General features: G+C 43.3%; 1 protein-coding gene across 1 annotated transcript; it reads left to right on the top strand.

Annotated features, from left to right (window-relative positions):
* Positions 1–950: 950 nt before the first annotated feature.
* Positions 951–22562, top strand: LOC118119360 (bcl-2-like protein 11). The gene is made up of 4 exons (XM_035173262.2): positions 951–1242; positions 3506–3942; positions 8300–8421; positions 19086–22562. The coding sequence occupies exons 1-4, from the start codon at positions 1226–1228 to the stop codon at positions 19248–19250; spliced, it is 741 nt and encodes a 246-aa protein (XP_035029153.1). The 5' UTR covers positions 951–1225; the 3' UTR covers positions 19251–22562.
* Positions 22563–24430: the final 1868 nt, after the last annotated feature.

Raw genomic sequence — 24430 nt, 5'->3', positions numbered from 1 at the left:
TCTCCGGACTTCACCCGCAGGTCATGTCTGAAAACGGCTTTAAGGTGAAACCACAACAGACAAATCTGTTATTCTCTATGTCCGAGCGAGAGCCTCCAGACTTTATGCTGATTTTCTGCCACCAAAGCCCCCGAATCATGTCCGGAAGAGCCGATGTGAGGACACAGCAGGAGATCCGAGTGGGGGGGTTGATGAGGTTTCTAACATGCATAAAATGTTTTCATTCGGATGTTTTCTCTTGTTGTTGCTACTGTTGTTCTAGATAGATAGATAGATAGATAGATAGATAGATAGATAGATAGATAGATAGATAGATAGATAGATAGATAGATAGATAGATAGATAGATAGATGGATAGATAGATAGATAGGCATCCAGTATAGCTCACAAAACAATCAAACACAAGAGCATAAGAACAATAAAAGTGATGTCAACAATAAGTTCACTGCACTGAGATGAAAGTCTAAATACCAGAACTACTACAGAGTTTCACTGTAAAGGAATGTGTGCTAATGCAGGTATTGACAATACAGATATTTTAAGTATCAGGTGATTGAAAGACACAAGTAACCGAGGCCAAATATAAATACAGATTTAAAGATGAATAACTGAAGCTGTACAAAGTTGTGCATTAGACTAACATAGCCTGTAAAGTGATGGTACAGCTGATGTAAGTGAAAAAAGTGCAACAGTAGAACTTGAAATCAAATTCAGATAATTCTAAGCAGTAACGGTGATATTATCAACCACCTTTCTTCTTTGCGGTCGTCAGACACTGGAGTTTTTGGAGCCAGCATGCGAGAGTCTCGTGCGACAGACAGGGGGAGACATACCAGAGGAAACCGGGACCAGGCACAGACCCCACCCAGCAGGAGGTGGGTCGAGCTCTGGAGGGAGGAGCCCTCATATCAGAGAACGCATATAGTCTATAGTCTTTAGTGCATCGTAGACTCGCTGTCGGAAGGGAACCTCGTCAGTGTAGACAAAAGAGTTTTGGCTTTGTTTACCAACAAAGCCAAAACTTTGTCCAGGCGGATTATTAGACCGTTCCTGTCTTCACCAGAAACACTGGGATTTATCTCACTGTGTTGCTTCTGTGTTCTTTTCCTCCTGGACGTGAATGTTTGTCTCCGGTCGGACCTGTGGATCTTATTCGGACTCGCACTGATATTATCGTTCGGACACGCTCCCACCAGCTTGACAGCGGTTATGCTCCGCCACTGACATGTACCCTCCGACCAGGTGAGTTGGCACAGAGACGTGCACAACTGTGCGTTGTTTTTATTTCACCCCACAAAAACAAAAAATTCAGTTTCTCCGCGCGTCACGTCACAAAAAACACGCGTTTAGTCCCTGTCCACGTTTAATGTCAGTGTTTTCTTGAAAATACGGGCACATTCACACCGGATCTGCTTTAACATTGCGATGCTTTCTCCACGCGAAGTGTCACTTTTCTGACGAGTTTTCTTCGTGCGTAAAAGGCGATTTAAACCGAATGAAACTGGCTGCGCTGCGCTTTCATCCCATGCACCTTTTACATTTTAAAGCGACACTTTCACACTTTATGGAGGTTTGATCTGTTATTACAGGAGATATTGTGACGGGTTGTTTTTTTTGTCAGTGTTTTACCGCATCGATCCTCACACTTTGCCGGTCACTGCAACGCACCGGCTTCATTTCCTTTAATGGATCCCATAACCCACTGCTCGTGCGTAAACAGCGTGTAACCTCGGTCTAGTGCCGCGTTAGGGTCTAAATGACAAGTTGTTCATGTCGATGCAGATGCTTTGTCTCCAGGGGCGCAGAGGATAAAATGCGGTTTATTAGCTGTGCACAGTTTTTACTGAACTGTTCAAAACTTTGTAGACAACACGACGATAAGTCAGACAGGAAAACAGTAAAGACAACTTTTCTCACTATTTTAAAAACAGTTTTTTTGTCCCCCTTGTTGATCGAGGTCACAGAGTTCACCTGCCTCATAGTTCAACTCTCCGTTTGGAGCGAGACCCGTCCAGGCGACAGGACTTTCTTAAATTTTTAGACTTATTTTAATGGCCAATTAGCGGAATGGATATAGCCCTAATTTGTTCTAACTGTTTTATTAGCAGTTAATGAGACGGTGGAAGTGTCCTGCGGATGGCGCACGTGCTCTGCTGGGGTTTTTGAAGAAGAAAGCGACAAATGTTGAAAGCAGGACACACACACACACACACACACACACACACAAACACTGTCCGTGTGACATCTTTGGCTTAATGGTGACATGAAACCTTATCGTGTAAACAGTTTTTTTTGTCCTGTTGAGATCCGACTCCTCTTTTGTCGCCCGCGGAGACAGAAACTACAGCTGCTACTTCGTCTAAATACAGTGACAGTGCAGACGTGCTGCCGGACATTGATTAAACACCTGATTAAACGTCTGGTTTGGTAATTTTCTGGCGCCGCCGGTGCTGATTTCATCTGCTTCCCTTCGTCTGATCTTCCCTCTCGGTGATGATGTGGTCGCCGGCACGTTTCGGTGCCACTTCTCCACGTCCCCCCCCCCCGACGTGCTGCTCCTCGGTTGAGCTCGGACATGCACCGAAACTCGCGGGGAAGCTTTACACTTTCTTCGGGCTGCAGGAGGAGGACAGGCTCCACGTCCGTGCGGTTGTTAATCCGTGCGTAAAAAGGGGCCAATTATATCAAAGATGCGTAAAAAGTGTGACATGGAGACTGTGTTTCAACTATATTTACGTTTGAGGTCATTTTGGCACAGAAGTAGGTCAGTGTCAGCGGGAAGGAAGCTGTCGTTTAGTCTGGACAAACAGGAAGCGCAGCGACAAAATATTGACATTTTAAAGCCCCTTTGGTTGATTGTAAAGTTTAGATTCCAGATTCTGAAATGACAAATGTGTAAAATACATTGTTCGCGATGTGAATCTGTATTTTCTTTTAACAAAAGGGGACTTGACAACAGAAATTATTTTTGGTGGATTTAGTTGAAAATGACATTTCCAGACTGGTGACTTTCTGTCAGACTCGTGGTGACGCAGTTGAAGTTAGTCCAGACTCTTCCTTCACGCCCGATTACTCTTCTCCCCGCAAGTCAAACAAAAAAATCTGCTGCAATCAGCAACTTCTGTCAAACAAAGGAGACGCACTGGGCGGTCAGTGTGGACAGGAAACCTGCAGCTACAGCCTGAGCAGGAACACGTCCACTGCGCATTAACTTATCAGACACGACACACTCACCACAGGCGCGTCTGTGCGTATCAGCTGAGATAGAGTTTGGTTAAGTTTCTTAAAACGAACCTATTGTCCAGTTTATTTTTGGCATAGAGATTCCGTGCGTAAAGGGTCACTGCGACCCCCTTTGTGAATGGGTCCAGTCCTTTACGCACCGGGCTCTGCGCCGCCACACGCTCCGCTGCAGCTCCACATGCAACAGACACGCGCGGCTGTCGGCTGTTTGCGCAGGGTGATGAAAGCCCAGGCTCACGGCTCCGCTCTGTTCATCCAACAGACCACCAAACCGGTCCGATGGCTCGCCCGCAGTAACGGCGACAGAGGAGAGCGGAGGAGATCCACCACGAGTCGGTGCCACCGGAGCACCAGCGCAAACCTCCCGTTCGAAGAACAACAACAGCAGCAGCAGCAGCGACACCGGCTCCAGCGGAGGAGGAGGGGAGCCGCTCTCGCCGGCTCGGTGCAGAAGCAGTTCCTCCGTGGACAGCCTCGACGTGTTTCAGAAGAGGTCTATATTCACCTCCCCTCGCCGCCACTCCAGTGGATATTTCTCCTTCGACAGCGACTCGCTGCCGAGCACCCCGCTCTCCCCGCGGCCGGTGACGGCTGACAGAGCCACGCAGACCCCGAGCCCCAGCGGCCAGGCGATGAACCACGCCTTGCAGCGCATGGCTGAGGCGCACGGTGGAGGACCGGGGACGCGGCGGCTGGTTGGTGAGCACAGGCACCTTGATGATTAACTGATGACTAACCTCCAATAACACGCATGTGGAACATCAAAGGTTCTCATTACAAAGTCCCCCGACAAGTTTGAAGTGGAAAAATATCAAAATGTAGGAAAAACAATCCGGCTGCACTACTTATCCAGCACCTTTATTTCTAGAGATGATAACTTAGACATCAATGTGCTCCAATGTCATTCAAATCAAGTTTGCTTTAACATAACAACGCTCTAAATCCTTTTTCTTATCCCTCACAATCAGATTTAGGGGGGTTGTAAACTGCAGTTTGAACTGTGTCTAACAACACAATACAACCTCCATAATATCTATTTGTGTGTGTGAAAGTTGCTGTTCTGCATCAGCCCGTACAAGCTGCTCTGACTGTTTTCACTAGCTGCTGCTGTCACTGGTGTGTGTGTGGGTGTGCAGTAGCCAAACACAAGCTCCCTGAGGCTTCCTCTGTCAAAGATTTGGGCGGTGGTGGTGAATGTTAAGTTATATGCAGAAGATGAACACGCTTGGGGAGTTTTTGTTCTCCCATCTTACTCACGAGGGAAGACAGAGTTTTTCCACTATACTCTGTGTTAACCTAGTTTCAGGTGAGTAGGTCACATGCCGATTTAGTGACTTTAACCCAGTATACCTCACTGAAGCCGTTTTCAGACACGACCTGCGGGTAAAGTCTTCTTCTTCTTCTTTGTTCGGTTTCTTGGTGGGTGGCAACCAAATGTCAAGGTGCATTACCGTCATCTACTGGATCTGCTTCTTCTTCCTCTTCTTCCACATCATCTCAAGTTCCCTGCACGCCTTAAGGCAGTTTATGATCCGTAAACAGACTGCGATGTGTAGAATTGGTTCACTTCCCCTTTAGGAAGCTGAAGTGTTGAGGCAGTGAAAAAGTTGAAGTGTCAGTTCAACAGAAAGTGATGAAAGTCCACTCACCATTTTTTGTGAGTTTAGATTATTTCATGACGTCAGGTTTTTATTCTCGCAACAACCAACACTTCTGAAACGCAGCCTAACTCATTTTGTTTATTCCTCAATGTTTAGAATAAAATAAGATACCAAGTTGTGTAGGTTTGAGTTTCTATTGACAGAACCACCCAAGTGTTTGTGGAACACTCATCGCCTCTCACAGCCTCGACCCTGTTTTTATTTCCGCTGTTTATTTAGATACAAAGCAAGACACGCAAGTCTGTCACCTCCAGCGGCAGGGATTGAAAATAGAGCCGCAGTGAACTTGTTTACATGAGCACATGTTAACAGGAAAACAGACTCCTGCCTCTGGTTGGGAGGCTTTCGGCTGGAGTTGTCTTCGCTGTTGCCTGGTTTCAAACCAAACGGAGCCGTGAGGTTTGAGATTTGGCCAAACAAACAATAACAGAGTGAATCCCCTCACTGTGAAAAAAACCTATCCACTGTGGAGAAGCATTTTCTCATCCTGATAAGATTTTAGTTATTTGTTGTTCTCGGATTCTTTAAACCAAGTTGGTTTTTCAGATGCAGAAAAACACTTTTCTGCATTAAGCTCTGCACGTCTACTTTAGTTATGAAGCCATTTTGTCTGGACATTTTCGGGGGTTTTGATTTGCACATATGAAGAAGCAGCAGGACATTATTCGGGTCTGACGCATTCACAACAGGAAAATGTCCGCAACATTCAGGCGAGGGCTGGCGTCTGAGTAGAGTATAGAAGGAAGAACATGTTTGTTTACATCACATCGACACTGGTGAATCTAGTCTTCTCTCTTCTGAGATATTTGTGTTCTTTCTGTTTTTATCATTTTTGCATCCATCACGTGTTAGAAACTTCATCAACATGGCCACTTGCTCGCGGTTAATTCTTCATTTTCCTGTTATATCCTCACACGGACTCATTCGGACACCTCCAGACTTTTTTTACCCTGGTGCCGTCAGGAAAAGTTCGGGAAAAATGTCCGGAGCAACCATCTCAAATATTTGCGTTCTCGAATACAGCCCCTCTGGAGAACTTCAGGAACATTTTCAGTGCATGTCTGTAAGCAGGAGTCTTTTTTTTTTACAAGGACAGTGGTGTTTTCCTGGTGAAGTGATGAATGGAGGCTGAGTTAAAACATCTGGAAGCTTCACTATATTGCAACCTACTGTTATAAAAGCAGTGATTAACTTCGCTTATTCTTCTCTATTGCAGCCAGACAGATGAGATAACAGTCAAAACAAACCAGCAAGCGTGTGCATGTCATTCATTAAGTACAGCAATCAAAATAGGCCTCTCTGTATGTATGTGTGTGTGTGTGTCTGTATGTGCATGTGTGTGTGTGTGTGTATGTATGGCAGTCAAAATAGGCCTCCTGCTCTTTTGTGCAACGCAGACAGAAACCTTTCGCCTCTCATTCAATCCTCTACATCCATCAGATAGGAGAGATAGGAGATAAACACACAGACACACAAAATATCGTACACGATTGTCCTCAATACAAAAAACGGTCTCGGTTATCAACACTGCTGGTCCGTCTTTGTGTTTGAGACGATGATAAAGAGCCGGAGCTTGAGGAGGATCAGTTTATCATCCTGTCCTCGGTGTCCTCTGTGACGGCTTCATGATCTCTGTGATCACAGCTCCGGTCACAACACGTCGTCCTCCTCCGGCTGCAGGACGATCACACTCAGGTTTCTTCACATTCACTCCTCTTCTTGGCTAATTTACATTCACTGGGTTTAATTATAACACAACCTCAGGGGCCGGCTGCACAGAGACTAGATTTTGCCGGAGGCTTGGATCTAACAAGTTAATCGGCTGCACCAGGCTGACTAATTATTGACTGTCTTAAGTATGTCTGATTCATAATGCATTGTGGGTCAAGTAAGACTCTTCAGATTAAGTGTTGCCTTTCACAAGCCGCAATTTTCTGTTGGAAAGAAGAGAGAATTAGCCGAGACCGAACCGAACCTGACAGGCATTCTGGACTGTTACAACAGTTCCATCCACACAGACATACATGCATCTATACCACACATCCTTTGGTGAACAACTAAACTAAACTATTCTGAGAGAAAAACCCAGTCCAGCAAATGTATAGAACCAACTTACTAGTTGTACCTGTTTCCCCTGAGCACTTCTATTGTGTCCATATCAGTCTGGAGATAATTGAATACGAGCACAAGTTTGCACTTTTTTCTTCAGCCTCATCCTTCTCTCTAAACATTTGTGCCCTGAAGCGAGTTGGATGACTTATTCAAACGGCATCACTGTCACCTGACGGCTTAATCTCCTCCAACCTGCTTTTAAATACTACTGAAGTGAAGTCATATAGTTTTAAATTGATGGATTACCAGCGTGTAGCTCTGGATTATATCCCACTGTCATGTCCAGGCATGTCTCCTTCTTCTTCCTCATTTATCTGTGTGGCTGCGTCCTGATCCATTGATCATGACGCAGCCTCTTTACTATATCAGCGTCTACAGTGTTAGAGGATGTAAGAAATATTAAGTGTAAGTTTCATAACGGCGCGTATGAGTCATAAGCGGAGATCGGTGACAGGTCAGAACCTTTCATAGTCATAGTGTAGTTCAGGCTGAGACTATAACAGATTAACCACGAAAACACACATTCACACACACACACCCACATATTCTGTATGTTTGCTCACACGCAGACTGATATTTCTCATCATCTTTGTCATGATGGCATTTAGACACGTACACATGAAATATTGTGACTGATTTCAATGAAAATATATATATTTTGTTATGTTCTGCTCCATATTCACCTATTTAAGTCTGAATTCACAACTAATTGTTGTAATAAAGTTTCATAAGGATGTGTGTGTGTGTTGTTTTTAACCCACCTGCTCTGATTAACATCTCTTCCGTGGGTTTTATCTTGTTTTCATTGTGACTGTGCATCTTTTCTAACATCAAATAAACTCAACTGGGCTAAAACAAAGAAAAAAGTCTCCGATGCTGTGAACCACTTTCTGAATCACACTCTGCTCGTCTGCTTTTATTCGACTTGATAAGGATTCTCCTGACGACCCTGTCACCAGTGCACTGTTTACACGTGTTGGCAGGAAAAGCTTGAAATGCTTATCACGTGTTGCTCAAAAGAAAGTCCCATGTGGAGGTTTAGGTTTCAGTCCTTTTCTTTACTGTTCGTCACAAGATTCAAAATCAAATGACGAATCGACCGATCTCACTTGAACTGTGTGAGACTTTAAAGTCGTGGGCACAGTTGTTGAGGAGCAGTGTTTACATCCACAGAGACTTGTCCCCCCTCTTCGTTTCTGTTCATGTTACAAGTCACATTTCCACATGCGATACATGAAGTGTGTGACCGTTTTAGCAACCTGTTGTTTTCTCCTCTGTTTCAGGAAGCTCTCCCAGCCCCTCTAGCATGCTGCAACGAGACGCAGCAGAGGAGATGCAGGAGGAGGCAGTCGGACAGGAGCTCCGACGAATTGGAGATGATTATAACAGACACCTCCTGCTAAGGGTCAGTGTGTGTGTGTGTGTGTGTGGTTGTGTGTGTGTGTGTGGGTGTGTAGGTACATAGACCAACCTTGTGCGACCACGTTCTGCAGAGCTCTGCAGCAAAGTGCTGACTTGCAGACAGACTGAGATAGTGATTTGCAAACAGAGAATTAATTTGTGTGTTCTTGTTATTATTGAGATTAGCTTGTTGTAATTGATTAACCAGGGTTTATCAATCCGCTGCAGTACAGGAAGTAAATTAAAGGCAAAGTCAGTTCAAGACAGAGGCTGTGTGGCTGTCATACGAAGCATGAAGCTGCTGAAGATTAGGAAAATGCTCAGCTGGTTATTTCCACTGTGAGAAAAACGAATGGACTCCTGATCAGAAAATAAACAAGCAGAGCTGCGCCCGACGTTGCAGAAAATCCAGACGCCAGAGTAACTGCTGCAGTTGAAAAAAGAAAGAAAACAGACGTGTGATACAAGGAAACGGCCCCTGGACAGCAGAAGAACGACTTGTTGAGCCCAGACGGGGGAAAGCAGCTTCGTTCTGCTCCACGAAGCCCTCAGGTAGTTACCAGCATCAGGGGAAGAAACTTAAACAAACAAATTGGGTGTTTAAATGTGGCGAGACCCACAGCAGCTCATTGACTGCTCTCATTATAAAAGTGGAGCCTGTTTGTTCAGCCTCGGCAGCTGTAATTTGGCTGATTTACTTCTTGGCTCTCGGAACGAGGAGCTGATTATCCGGAGGTGTTTCTGACGGTTGGGCTCTTTATTGGCACAGGAGAGTTATGTGTTGTTACTGGGTTAAATTAATTAGGCAGGAAATGCAAATCATTTTCCACTTTAACGACTCGCACCAATTAAAAGATGGAGACGCCAGTAGAGCCACAGTTGGGGAGTGGAGGTTTTCACCACTAGTAGCGCTGTGGAGCAATGTGTTTACCAAGCAGGTTTGGTTTTTTTTTTGTGTGCGACATGACTTGTTAAACATTGTGGATTGTTTGACAAAGACACAACTACGGCCCGAAGAAAGATGAATTCAAGCGAGCAACTGTTGTAGAACATTTGGAAAATCTAGTTCGACATTTGTTGGACATCAAAGATGCTGTGTTTTCTGCAGGAAGCAGGAAAATGCCAGAAAAAAAATTCCATTCATTGGGCGTGTCGATGACGTTTCTAACACGCGACAGATGCAAAACTAGAAGAAGACAAATGACTCTGGAGGAAAAACAGAGGACACGTAGGAGACGCCAACGAAGACGTCACCTTGGAAGGACGACGAGAATCAAGAGCTTTTGGTGATAATGACCATGTGTGAAAGGCAAAGTCCAGACCCAATTTTCTGGAGTTCATGTGTGAAAGCAGCTTTTGGGAGCATTTTACTGACACTTTTCTAAATTTGAATTATTATTATTTTTCTATCTGTGCAGCTCGATTGTGAAACAGTGATTTGAGCGTGTGACGTGAATATTTTGAAAGCGGAGTGAGTTTATCCAGCTCAGTCAATCAGCTCTGATTATGACAGGAAGTGACAGTTACATCAGTCTGACGGTTGCTTGACTGAAGAAATAATCTCATTATCCCAGGGAATATGAACCTTTCAGTCCGAGCGGGTGTGTTGCAAAGTTGCGTCGCTGTAGTCGGAGTTTGTTTCCTCCTGGCTTCTGTTTCCCTGGCAACATTTCTGCAGGTTGCATCATCACAGCTCTATTTACTCTATCAAGGGGCAGACTGGAGCGTAGGGAAGCCAGAGGGGGGTTGTGCTGGGTTGAGTTCACTCTAATCTCATCACAGAAATGGATTAAAAAATGAAAGTCAACAAAAAGCATGACAGGACCCAGTAAGAAGCCTTGAATTCTCCCTCGGTGTCAAAAGCTTAATGGCTGTAAAGCTGAGCTGTTGAATAAGACAGAAACGTGCTCGTTTTCCCCCCAAACACACACACTCCCCAACCAAAGACCCACAAAACCCCAGAAGGGATATTATTTAAGTGCTTATGGTTTCATGTTGCTCTCAAACCAATGGAGCTGGGTTATGCAGCCATCGTTCAGGTTCTGGTGTTGATCAAATCCTGCGTTTAGCTGCTTCATGCACCTTCAGATATACCATCAACCCCCTCTGACCGTTATGTGTAAAGGTCAGAGGGTTCACTGACATCAGGAAGAATGTACATCCTTTCATTTGTGTGGAAAATCCCAGGAGCTGGATCACAAAACGAGCCAAAAAGTGACTCATGGGGAAGGTAGTTTGACTCAACACCTCGCCTCACTGCCTGGGAAGACGGAAAGAGAGAGAGAGAGGAGTGAGTGTGTCTTGGTGGTGAGGCCTGTGTGACCTCGGGTAATAATAATCCAGAAAGTGTGTTTGCACAAGCTGCAGAACAATGAGGAGGCAGAGAAAAGAGGAACGTGGAGGCTTGTTCCCTGTTCTCTTACCAGGTGTTTCTGTGAAGTGCTCGGGCCGGAGTGCCGATGAGTTCACGCAGCTCCAACAACACAAGACGATTTTCAGGTTTTTCACATTTGAATCAGACACTTAGTCATCACACGGAGACGAACACAAGATGAAAGAATACGTTCAGTGTCATTTGTTCTGCTGAGATTGAACAATCGTCCCCCTGCTAAACAAAAGGCTAAAGCAGTGGGGTGGGGGGGGGGCAAAACACTTTGACACCACTGCACTGATTGAGTCTTAAGGCTGCATCCGCATTAATACATTTTATTTAAAAAAGCATTGCTACACTCTCACACACACAACTCCAGAGTTTTTGATCGGTGTAAACTGAAAACATTTTTTTGTCTCGACCGGCAGACGTGCAGACGTTTGGAAATAGTGACGCACCATGAGCTTCCTGTTGGGTTGAAGCGATGACTCGGCTCAGCGGTCAATGCAAAGCGTTGTTATCAAGTGTGGATTCAGCCTACGATCCCAGGAGGATAGGGAAAGTCTTTCTTCACTTTCTACCGTCTTGCCAGCGAGTAAAAACAAATCATCAGGTTTATGTGCGGTTGTGTATGAGGACAGGAAATGCTCTGATCATCCTCCGATCTCTTCCATGCTTAAAAACATCCACGATTCAATCTGATCCGGCTTGTCCTTTGCATAGCAGGCTTCAGTCCAACTCGCTGCCCTTCACTATGCAAAATCCCCCGAGAACAGTTTGAACAAACAGACGAGTAACCAGCAGGGTTTTACAGCCTTGTTGAAAAAGTTCTCAACAATGCCGTGTTCTTCACGCTGTCGTGAAACAGGCCCAGCAGGATGGTTGAATCATCTTGAATCATATCTGGCCGTGGGGTGACTTCATGGCGATGGTGTAGCTGCCCCTGAAAACCCCGGCCTGCAGCGTAGACCCATGATCCAACCTTCTCTGAAAACCTGCACATTTAGAGTGAAGCTTTGTTTTTATGGCACAGGCTGCTGTGAAATTCTGCTTCATAACATTCCTGTTCCACAGAAGACGAATCACACTGACTTTGGTGTTGTCCTGACTTTTCTTCCAGCTCCACAGTTAGATTGTTTCCTTTTTCACTCAAATGTCTTAAACTGTTGCCATGAAATTTGCTCCTTTAGCGCCGCCATGGTCCTAATATCTTCAGCCGACAATTGGGCACGGATATTCTCCGGACTTGGCCTTTCTCATATAAATTATAATATTGTGACATAAGATTTGCTTTGTATTAACAGTAAATGTATCCAGGGGCTTAGAGGGCACTTTCTGACAAGTTCTCACATTATCACCAACTGTTCATCGCAGCACAGTTAAACACGGAGCTGCCAGTGTTGACAAAAGAGCTTTATTCAGTGCGATCGCCTGAAGGCGTCTGCCAGGACGCAGAGCTGCATCACCTCAGGCTATGAAATGACTCACGCTACCTAAGATACATTCACACACAAACAGCTCGCACGCCTGAGAAATTAGCAAACCACTTATATAAGAGTGACCTTTACACGGAAACAGTATTGAAGTGATTCATTTTCATGAAAATGGGTTTATCCACTGATATAATGATGAGTAATCATTTGTTTTTCAGTCGTCTTCCCTCTGACTCGCTCTCCTTTGTCCTCTTTTAGTCCAGCCTCTCTCTCTCTCTGTCGTTCTCTCTCAGTTAAACATTTACACAATATGTGCGTGATTATGTGTGCGTGTTTGTTTTCAAACATCTGTAAACCTGCTCAGTGGTGTGTGTGTGTGTGAGAGCATGTGTGTGCGTGCGCACGTACATGCCTGTGTGCATGTGGTGTGACAGTCTAGTGTCCGTGACAGTGTAGATCCATTATGGCTCAGCCCTATGGTTAAACAACTCTCAGAGAGCAAAGCACAAGGTCTAATTATCCTGCCAAAACACACACACACACACACACAGAGACACACACACACACACACACTCAAACAAACTCCAACACACACTCTTTGACTGTGAGGTAAAACCCTTTGTCCTGGAGACAGAAATAACGCTGAGGAACACTGTGGACCGGTCAGTTGTCACTGGCTGCTCGTGTTTTTGTTTGTGTGTGATCGAATGTACGTGAAAGACAAAGAGCGGGAGAGAGACAGTTTATCGCTCCTTCACTTTCCATGCAAGAAGCTCCTTGTTTGCATTTTAAAACATGACGCTCGGCTGAGTGTCTGTCACACCTCTGCCAAGTCTGAAGAAAAACTACACACATGATCACCGAGTTAGAACAGAAATAAATGAAGCGATGCCACAATTTATTTGTCATAAATCTGACCCTTAATCTGTCAGAATGTAACGGGTCCGTCCTTCACGCCGACACCATCCCTCCACAAAACATAACCATGAAGGAGACAGGGATGGACGTGTGGATGTGTAAATGTGTAAACTGATGTTTACATGTAAACACGAGTGTCACTAAGATAGAAGTACAAAGTCACCTCTGAGGTCCCGGTTAAGGTTTAGGGAAACTGTTTTCGTTTGGCTGTCCACAATGAATGGAAGTCAATGCCTTGTCCTAACAATGATAGCTGTGCAAACTTGTGTGTGTGCTCGTGCCTTTGTGAGCTATTTTTGGGGCGGCAGCATAGTAAGCTGTGGTAACCAAACAAAGTCACATGAGCTTCTTGGAACGGGCTGACTCAATGTTTCCACTGTGAAAAGAAAGAGACAAGAAGACGAGAAACAAACCCAGCTCAGAAATTTTGAATCCTCTGTATCACAAATGTGTCTTTTCCCCAAAGTCTCGGAGCAGAAACAGCAGCAGTTTCCAAACACAAATGGAAAAAATATGGCAAATATGTGAGAGGGAAGGTGGATGTTGTCATTTTGAAAAGCTCTCCATCCTTCACTTCACTACAAATGAACCTACAGACACAGGTACAGGTAATTCATCGAGGTGCCACTTAAATCACAGATTCATTTGAAAAGATGATGCATTCATTCAAGAGCTGATGGGAAATGCAGGCCCTCTGGACCTGACAAATCAGTCATCCATTTTTATTAATCAATTTCTTTTTTCTTTGATCATTTTCTTTGATCTTCGTTGTCGTGCAGGAATGCAAATCTCTGGTGTTGGAGCTTCCTACCAACATTTGAACTCCTCGCCCCAGAAGACTTTTGAAATTGCACTTTCAGCTGAATTTAATACACAGTTTACTGATGTAAAATGGTTATTTTTTATTGCCATGGATCGATACACTTGTTTTATAGGACCTTCATGTTTAATCTTAAACGAATGGAAACCAATGGCTGCCAATATACGGTTTTAAAAGCCTAAAACAGTGTGTGGTTTGGAAAATGTGTTTAAACAATCTGTAGTAATTACAACATGCAGTTAGTGGTTGTATCATCTCTGAATGAAAGGTTGTGTGGTTGCTTCATTGGTTCGCCGACACAACGACTCACTGGTTGTGTGCTACATGAGTTATCTAGTTAGTTCATGTGGATGACGCCCTGCTTGGGTTTCTCTTGTGTCGTAGATTTGTGTAAGTGCATGTACTACACTATCACTCTGTGTGTGTGTGTGTTTGTGTGTGTGTGTGTACACGAGAGATGGACTACTGCCCGTGGAGTTGAAGTGACAGTAGGAAAATGGTTTGTGGCAGCAGGTTTTCTATTTTCAGATGATGATAGGGGTTATGTGAGGTAAGAGTTCAAATGAGGAAACTATTAGAGGAGCCACAAGTGTGTGTCTCTGTGTGTGTGTGTGTGTGTGTGTTTGTTTTCCTTTTCTGTAATCCGTAGGTACAAGGTTGAAGATCCAGAGTGTTTGGTGAGGCAGGTTCTGGCTTCGTGTCAGACTCTCGGGCTGCAGTTTGTCAGCTGAGCCGTACATCTGCTCCTCATTGCAGTGAAATCAAACCTCTCATCCCAACTGTGAAATACAACCAATCACCCAAATAACAGACCAGCCCCCTTATCTGCCTGTGGTGTTTTTAATCCCAGGCAATTATTTGTGTTCCCAGAACACTTGGTTTACCGTAACCCTTTTGGCATCGCTGCTTGTGATTTAAACAAAATACGACACACTAGTTTATGAGTTTAGGTGGAGCTGGTAGCTTTATTTGTTTAAACTTTGGGCAGAGTAAGGCCGGTTGTTTTCCTTTACTTTATCTTAATCTAAGATAACAGCCTTCAGGATCGAGCACAGACATGAGAGTGATATCAGTCCTCAAGTGGAAGTGTAGGACGATGATCTGATGGCCCCTGATCTGGTTTGACACACTACTTAGTGCTGATCACATGTAAATGCATCAGTTTTGTTCAACCACGAACGTCCCAGCTGCACCACATCCTCCGGTTCTCTCACAATTCACAGTTTCTCCTGCACTTTCATTAGCAGGAGGTGTCAAATATGAGTCACAACCACAACTGTGGACGGGCATGCAGCTGTGCCTCAGGAGGAAGAGCAGCTTGCCACTGTACGCTCACTGAAGTGACCTTAAATCACCCCAAAGAGTCCCTATAGAAAAGCGTGGTGTAAAGCGCCTTTAGTTTAAGACTTGATAAGCGATGGATCAAATCTGTCCATTTATCTTTTACCAGAATATAATGATGAAGGACATCAACACGGTTAACAGATGTGTTTTGTGCTCGTCCTTATCTGGAATTGTAACATATCTAACTGCTGTGAATCCCAGCTGGTCCAGTAACGCTCAGACTGTGGTTGTAATGGATATGATGGAGTTTAAAAATCCACGCTCTTTGCAATAATTTACAAATGTTTAATAATAACAGGTGTCAAATGATAGCTATCTAGACATCAATCCTTCAACAAATTGAAGATGTAATAGTGAAACAAGCTTTCAGTCAGTTTGCTTAGTATCTTGAGACTCGTATGGTTTTGCCAGTGTGGTCCCGACTCCCTTCCCTCATTTATTTTTACTGCAGACCATCTTGACAGATCAGATCATTACGGCGGTTCATGAGGTGAGGAAAGAGCACCGACACGCTGCCAACTTCCAAAACCACAAACCTTGAGTCTGTCTCCCGAAGCCGCTTCGACGAGAAACAAGTCCATAACGTGCAATATGATGCTAACGCTGCTGTGAGAGAAAACTCACATTAACAATAACGTCACTGTTTTCACAACATAAAAAGTACGATCACGTCTCTTCAGGGCCAGAAGTGATGTTATCTGAGAAAATAAATGAATGAAGACAAACTCTTTATTCCTGTTGAAAAGTCACTGAAACGTTTCTTCTCAATACGAAGACAAAGTGCAAATCAGGGATTCCAACAACAAACTCCGGAGCTCGTTTGCTGCCAAACTGAAAGAGGGAGGTTGAATTAATGTGTTTTTACTACTTCTGCACCCACATGAGCTGTGATTTATGAAAATGGCAGAAGTGCAGGTCGCAGGGATGAAACCAAATCCACACAATTCAGTGTTTGGAGAGTTTGCTCTTCACGTCGCTGCCAAACACAACAGTCCCTTGACGACATTCAGGGAAAATAAAGGCTCAGTTTTTTGGCCGCAGAGAAATTAGTCTCTGCTGCTCGCTCAGCTACTTCCTACATCGGTGTCTCCTCAAACGTTGATCAGAGTCAGAAAGTTCATACGGTAATCATTACCGGAGAGGAAATCTTATAAAAGAAGAATAAAATAAACGCACATCCAAACCAGAATTAAGTGTTTTTCCAGAAATATACAGTATTTGTGCCAATTTTTTAGTTGGCAGAAAAAATGGGTAGTTTACTTTTTATGGTGGATTTCATTTAAAACTCTAACCCTAAAAATAAAAAGCTAATAAAGCCAGCTGTCCTGTGCCCGGGGCGTGTGTGGAAACTGTTATGATAATGATTTATTTACCTTGTTAACTGTACACAACTGTCATTAGTTTGCAGGTATTTGGTCATTAATGAACAAATTGAACTTTTGAACTGATAATGCCGCTTGATGAGAAGTCAAGCGATCATCAAAGTATTATTTTCCCAGAGGGGGAACATGAATGTCAGAACCTGTCATGGCAATTTATCCAGTAGTGGTTTGAGAGATGAGTTTGGTGAAAACATGCTCATGACTGGTGTGGCCATGAATCTGGTCGGCTTGTTAAAGCTGTTCTGTGCAGGAAACCAGAGTCAAGTCTGGTTTAAATCAGTCTTCTGGCAGTTCCCTGGTCAGCTCTGACCTGTTTGTGGGACTTTGTGAGTCCGAAGCACAATTTGAATCACACAATGATTCAACACAGGGTTGAGTCTTCCCCTCACCTGTTTCCTCCTCCGGCATTAGAGGTTTCTGTGGCTTCTGGCTCGCTTCTCGAATCAAACCACCAAACCACACAGCTTTGATATCCCTCCCTCCCTCCCTCCCTCCCTCTCTCTCTCTGTCTCTCTCTCATCCATAAAGATCCTGTTTTTCAGAGTGCAGTTTCGCCCCGGGGCTTATTCTGCGCCAATGTCTGGATGGTATTGTACAGTCCATCCGGCTGGTGTGTATGTGAAGGGCTTCATGCCAAAACAGGACATCATCTCCCACCGGAAAAAAAACTGATTCCTACTCTTGTAAATGCCAAAGTTATTCTTGTAAACGCTTCGGTCTGAGTGTTATAAAGTTTTATTTATTAGCCGAGCAAACAGCAGCTGAGGGAGGATCTTTTTTTTATAAGCTTCACATTCACACAGATTTCTCAGCGGACAGCGGCAGACTTCTGCTGGCGGCCAACTGGGCCGGTTTTTCAATTAAATGAGAAGAATCCTCCGCTTGAACTGGAATCAATAGTGAGAATATGTGAAGTAACTTGGGCTTGAAATGAGTTGTTTTCCTGGTGGGCATCCATCCAGGGGAAATGTCCTTTCTCCTTCGTCGACAGGTGCTGGAGTGACGGTCCGAGGCTCAAGCACCAGGCTGTCGACTGCAGGGATAGTAAGAATAAAAGAAAACGCTTGTTTAAGTCATTGATTCAATTCTCTACTTGAAGACGATGAAATGTGTCATGGAAGAAAAAACCAGAGGACGAGAACACAAGAGTCAGGATTTGATCTTGTTGCTGGATGTTCCTAATCAGACCTCGAACAATCCAGCGTGAATCAAACCAGACTCGGCTCGACAGCTTTCTCTAAACTCGTCTCTCGTTGATCGTGAATGTGTTGCTATAGATCCAGTGTCATTTCTCCTATGTCCCTTGTCAGACATTTTAACACAAAGGTCACCTTGAGATCAGCCTGTTGCTGATCACACATCAAATATTTCACAGCTACAATATAAGAAGTGTAGGATCCAATGTTTTTGAGACCTTGAGAAACGTGCAGCTTCTTCTTTATGGATGTGAAACGCTAAATTACTGACGTACACCTTTTTAAATTTCAAACATTATTAGACCACATCGCTCCAGCAGCTACAACACCTTTCATTAAACAGCGTTTCTTCCTCCTGTTATTTTACTCTTCATTAAAAAACGTAAATGCTTTTGGCCCCATGAAACATTTTAGGTTATTTTAAAGATACATATACCCTTTGCATTAATGGGCACTCTCTCTTGAGTTAAGCTTGTTAACGTAGAAGCTGTAACTGTCGTGCGGTCAAATATCGGACGCCCTGTAGCAGCACACAACGCATGCAGATAAACGCACAACATATGCATTGGGACACACCTGGAGACGCAGAGAGTTGCGGCAGGATGCTGAAAACTGTACTTACCTGCTTCCTGTGGACGTAAACACACCGTATGCATGCGTGTGTCCTTTGATTTTAAATCATCAAGGGATCCTCTGCTACCCCACAGTGTTTACCTGAACATTTGATGGTATGTCACAACCCGCTCAGAACATGTGAAAACGAGAACACGCCATGCAAATGATTGATGAACATGAGCAGGATTTAAACCTGTGGATGTTTTGCATGAAATGTCTCAGCTGACGTTTGAGAACTTTCAAAGTACTTTTTTTTTTACCAATTAACCACATAAATACTTTGGGAAATGTACCGTTCGGCCACAGGAGCCAACACTTCAAATCGTAATCAGTGTTACGTTTGCCAAAAAAGATAAGATAACTTTATCTAAACTCTGTTTGAAGCCGTCCTGTAGATGTCCATTAGAATATAATAAAAGAATAAACATTTGTTTGTCGGTTGGATGGTTTGTAAGCAAAATTACGCTAAAGCTACTGGACCGATTTCCATGAATCTTGGTGGAAAGATGCGATAAATTTTTGGTGCAGATGTTGTTTATTTCTCTCGTTAATGCTGTATCTGGTGTTTTCTCTCTTCCTTGTGTTGCAGGGGGCGGCAGGCGGACGCAGGCATGTTGTCATCCATCCGAACCAGCTGCCGCAAGTCCAGCAGGGGCCCACTCTGCTGCTGTGCATGGGCCTCCTGCTCCTCGTGGTCGGACGGCTAATCTACATGCAGGGCAGCACGAACCTCCAGGACCACTCTCAGGTTTAGCCTCTGGAAAACCCAGCGGACGTAGCATTTTTCTGAATATATTTGTGTTTTTGGATCTATCGCATCTTAAATCTTCCTTTGCAATGTGGGTGACTTGATTTTTTTTACTCTCCGTGCTTTTCTGTTTCAACTGAGGAGGGAGACTTTTAATTTTAACGGAGATTACGTATGAACACCTTTTATGGAACTCTGTAACGCCTGTATTTTTGATGTTGCGCCTGTGTTTTTCCTTCACGCTCTCTGAGCCCTTGCGATGCTACCAAAGAGCCTGGAATTTGCACTCCTCTCCTCATGTCATCTAAATATGCCTCTCTGCAAAACGACGCCTGCGGACATTCAACAGTGCCTTGTACAGTTTCCTTTCTTCTTTTTTTTTTTTTTGTATCTTACTTTAAGCTTCTTTTTGTACAGAGATTACGTGTTCACTGGGAGATCAACTCTGCAGACCCGGGGTTGTTAAAGAACGTGGGTCCGGTTAACTGAACATTCCCCTGTCAAAGTTTTAGTTAGGGAAAAACTCCTCGTCACATAGGTATCCAGGATGCGACAGACTTGTGACCTGTGTGGGAACCAACTGGGCCAAAGCTTTTTTTTATCCAACATCTCAATCACAGTGTTTTTTCGACAACAACTGTGCCATTTCACTTTTAGCTACCATTAAATATTGTGTTATGCTCGCACTGTCAACTGTTAATCAGTGTTTTCAGCCCCAGGAAATGTATTGTCTCACATAAAACACCATGTTTTGCAGAATTTTGCAGCAAAACTCCTGTTCAGACTAGATTAATATTCCACGGAAAGGAGAGGTTGGAATTGAAATGTTTTCTGTGTTCAGAATGGTATTCATGCTGTTTACGAAATCCAGCGCTATGCTTCGAGAATATTCATGATCAGCAGCTGAGGTTTTTCTTTCAAAAAATGATATTTGGTACAGTAAATAACTAAATAAGGGCAAACAAACAAACCCTGGACTGATCAGTACATGTTAATATTAACCATCTTTCCCCAAAAATGAAATGTTTGAATGCTTGATAATCTGCATTAATGATATAACGTCCATTTTAATGTTTTGTGTCATATTTTAACACCCAAGGTTAAGTTTTAGCTACAGTGGCTCCTGCTACTGTAAATATTTTACCTAATCTCGATTTTTTTTTATTCCTTCAAAGGTACATGAATTGAGAAAGCAGATTTCGTGAAATGAGTTTTCTGAACATGCACAGTTGGGAAAATTGATACATGAATAGTTTTATCAATGTATTTCATGAACACTTCACGACTCATTCACCAGCATTTCGTGCACAACAGACATCACGAGCAGTTCCTTTGTAAATACCAACCGTAGAGTATCTGATACCAGTCTTCCTCTGCACAGACGAGCCCCTGTTTCTGAAACCACTAGAGCCATTTGGCACATGACACCCACCCCCCCCCCTCACTGAAGTCTAAAAGACTGAGAAGATTTCTAAGAATTTCCAAACCACTTTCATCACCAGATACAATGTGTGTTTATTGATTCGTACAAAGTCCCAAACAAACATTCAGAGGCTTCACTTTCTTTGCTCTGGTTGTATTTGGCGTCAAAACAAAGATTTAGCAGCTTGATTATCCAAACCAAGAAAAGATTTGTTCACTCATTAATACAGCGATGATATTTTAAACCATTTAAATCCTTTAAAGTGTCACGTTTACTCATCTCCGGCCCCTCTGCGTTTTACAAACCTTCATTTGACATCGTTTTAACATCTTCTTCCGCAATAAGTGATCGAACCAGTCCTGTTGCTGTTCTTAGTCTCAGCCTCTGGATTTGTCATTAGTGGCTCCACTGAGCGTAGCGTGTACTGGTTTGTTGACAAGGTCATGTTATCCGTTTATTAGCACAGCGATTCAGACGCAGGCCAAGTCTCATCACGCCTGCCAGGTCATTAAACACTCACGAGAGAGATTTCTGGACAGAAACCAAACACTGGATAACAGAGTCAAAGAGGGTTTTGTTGCTGACTGGTTATCTAACAGTAACAACAAACACTGATAATACTTTTAGTTTTGTCTTTGTATATATGAAAAGATATCAGTCATGGAGAATTAAAATTTTTTTTTTTTTAAGGTCTTGGCTCCTGATTACTAAAATGCGTGTTAGGAGTTACGGCTGATTCAATAAACAGCTTGGGAAAGTGTGAAAGCCCTTAAATGCATAAATCCAAAATATGAAATGCCGTTTAAAATGTGTCATTGTCCTGAATTAGACTTATGCAAGAGAAATTTGACCTAAGCACCTTATGTCATCAAGAGATCGTACGTTTTGTCTCTTTCACGTAGGTGAGGAAGCCGACTTTTAAAATCAAACACTTGAGATAAAGTGTTAATCTTTATTGTGATCTCCACTGTCCTTGAGAACAAACGTATTTTAAAGACTCATTTATGCTGCGTACACGTACGTTAGGAGATACGACGCTTTCAAACGCTGTAACCGTCACTGTCCACGTGCTTCCACGGGTCTGTTGCATTGAAATGGTAATAGCCACTGGAGGGCACTGCGAATTTGTCGATGGCCACATGACAAATGTGGTTTCTTACCAACTTGTAAAGTTCCGTCACTGTCGAAATTTCGCACTCACGTTATCCTCTTGCATGAACTATTGGCTACACTGCCCCCACGATTCCCGCCGGTACTGCTCTGTTTTGACTGTTTCGTTCATATTTGGAAAGTTTCCGCAGAGTTCAGACAGAAGCCTCCGTCCGTTTTCCGTGTCAAACGTTGAGCATAAATGAGCCTTAAATGTCCAGTGATGCAAGTGTGAAAGTGACCAAAGAGAAACTACCCGGGGGGGGGGTTTGGGCTGTTGTTGATGGTACCAGTGAAATATTCTGTTGTTTTGATCTGTATCAGTTAATCACAAAATCACGTCAGCCGCAGTTTGACTGGAATAAAAATGGAAATGCAATTTGTTTTATGTTTGGCGAGATCAACCGGCGTCACTGAAACGTCCTTTAAAGCAATTTGACCGAGATCTGAATAAGGAGATTTTTCAGGAATCCCACTTAATGCATTTAAAAGCTTTACTCCTCAGTCGGACTTAATCCGATTCAAATGAAAGTGTCGGTTGTTATTTGTGTTACGTGTGTTGAATTAATGCGTCCAAAACAAATTTGTATCGCTCCCTGTGAGGTCATCCAGACCAGCAGCAAATCACAGCAGCAGCGGACGTTTGTTGTAAAACATTCAATAACCAAAGTCCATGAGTCATCTTGGATGTTTGCACAATTCTGTCAACACCAATTCATAACAGATTAAATGTGATCTGACTTTCATCGTTTCTTAAACTCTCATTAAACATCCCCTGAGATCTGTAATCACATGTTTTAATGGTTAAATCAGCTGCTCAGCTTCGAAGCTTCATTTTCATTTCATTCATCAAACTTCCTGCAATGCATCAAGTGAAGATATAGCTGATTATTTTCTGTGGATGAAGTTCACAGCAGGAGCTTCTTTTGTACAGATGCAGAAATCCTTCACACTGATCCACCTCTGATGTTACTGCCCCTAGAAAAATAGTGTTGAGGTCAGAAATCATGACGTTGCCATTCTTAAACGATGGATTAGACACAAAGCATAACCCCAGAATCTGATTGGCAATAACAAACATCATTTGTTAGTGGAAAAGCAGTCCATCAATCGTCTAGAGGTGCACAACGATCACAAATGGCCACTACAATCCACAAAGAGACGCTAAACGTCCACAAAGAGATTCAGACCGAGGATGATGACGAGTCGAGGAAACACAAAGAGATGAGAAATGACCATGAACACTGGTTCTTTGTGTCCTGATCCTGTTAATATGGAGCGGCGGCGTATTTTATCGTGTCTGTGTCCTTGAACCTGTCATCTCATAATCTGTCCATGGCTGTCAACTGGTTTTAGGAGTAGCTTATATTTATAATATTTCATATTAGTAAATTTAGAGATTTTTATCTGGAATTGATTTTAAAAATCCCCCAATCATTCACTTCCCATTCATAGAAGCTGCCATTGCGGGTAGAGCCAGTTCTATTGGTTGCCAACAAAAAAGTTATACTGTTAAAAGTGTTAAACTTAAACTAAACTTCTTGTGTCCTTACTCTTTATTGTGTGGAAATGCAAACGTCTCACTCTCGTCTTCCTGTGGAACAAATATTAACCCCCAGCTGTGACGCTGACTGCTGCATGTTCGTGATATTGTGCCATGTGAAACCTAAGACCTCATTTTTGAAGTACTGTATTACAGCCGGAGAGCGAGAGGAGAGCATGGCAGGGAGGAAACCGAAAGATGAATTGCCGTCTTTTGAAACTGATATGGAAACCTGCTGATGTGCTGATTCACCGTCTAACTTTAGTATTCGTTACAGGACAGAAACAGTCACAGTGTGAAGTTCATGGTTTTACTGCTGGAGCCGCTTTGACAAGTCGTGCTGCGGATTCCTGTTTGTTCTGAGCTTTTCAGGATCAGTGGAACAGGAGAATCCTTCCGAGGAGAGTCAGCTTTTGTATTTAATGTTTTTCACTCGGGGGCTACATTGAAGGACGGCCTGTTTTATTCACGTGTTTCGCGTAAACAGAAGTTCGCAGAAGCTGGTTTTTGTTCACAACGTCTAAAAATTTCAGAAAGCTCACAGAGATAAAAGTGACAAAGATCTTGGCTGATCTGCTTCGCTCGGATGAACAGCCCCAGTCTGTATTGTTTCGATTTCTTCTTCTTTTTTTTGGGTATTTTCTGACAGACCAGGCACGGGAAGAGCATTGTTTCCTGCTGCCGGTTTAAAACAACAATGCGATTGTCCTTTGCATATAGAACTGGGAAGGGAGATCCGATCACCCACTGGTGAACGGATGGTGTGTCGTGCTTCTGCTATGCTGTACAGAAATGCATCTGCTAGAGCTTGTGTGTACAGATATAACAAACTCAATGACTCCAAATGACCCAGTACAAATGTAGCAATTTGTTTTTTTTTGGGGGGGGGGGGTTTCTGTACTGTTATTGTACACTGAACATATTTGTAATTATGTTTTAATTTCTTTTAAATGCTGTAAATAAAGCCTTTTCATCTTTTTACATGAAAGTGCATGAGTGCTTTATTATTTAGTTCAGTCACTGAGGCAAGTGAATTACAATTTTGAGGCATTGTGCTTAACTTGATGTTAT

Source organism: Hippoglossus stenolepis, chromosome 12 (genome assembly GCF_022539355.2).
Source record: "Hippoglossus stenolepis isolate QCI-W04-F060 chromosome 12, HSTE1.2, whole genome shotgun sequence".
NCBI lineage: Eukaryota > Metazoa > Chordata > Actinopteri > Pleuronectiformes > Pleuronectidae > Hippoglossus > Hippoglossus stenolepis.
The sequence above is the reverse complement of the archived record's forward strand: the minus strand, read 5'-3'. Positions and strand labels throughout refer to the sequence as shown.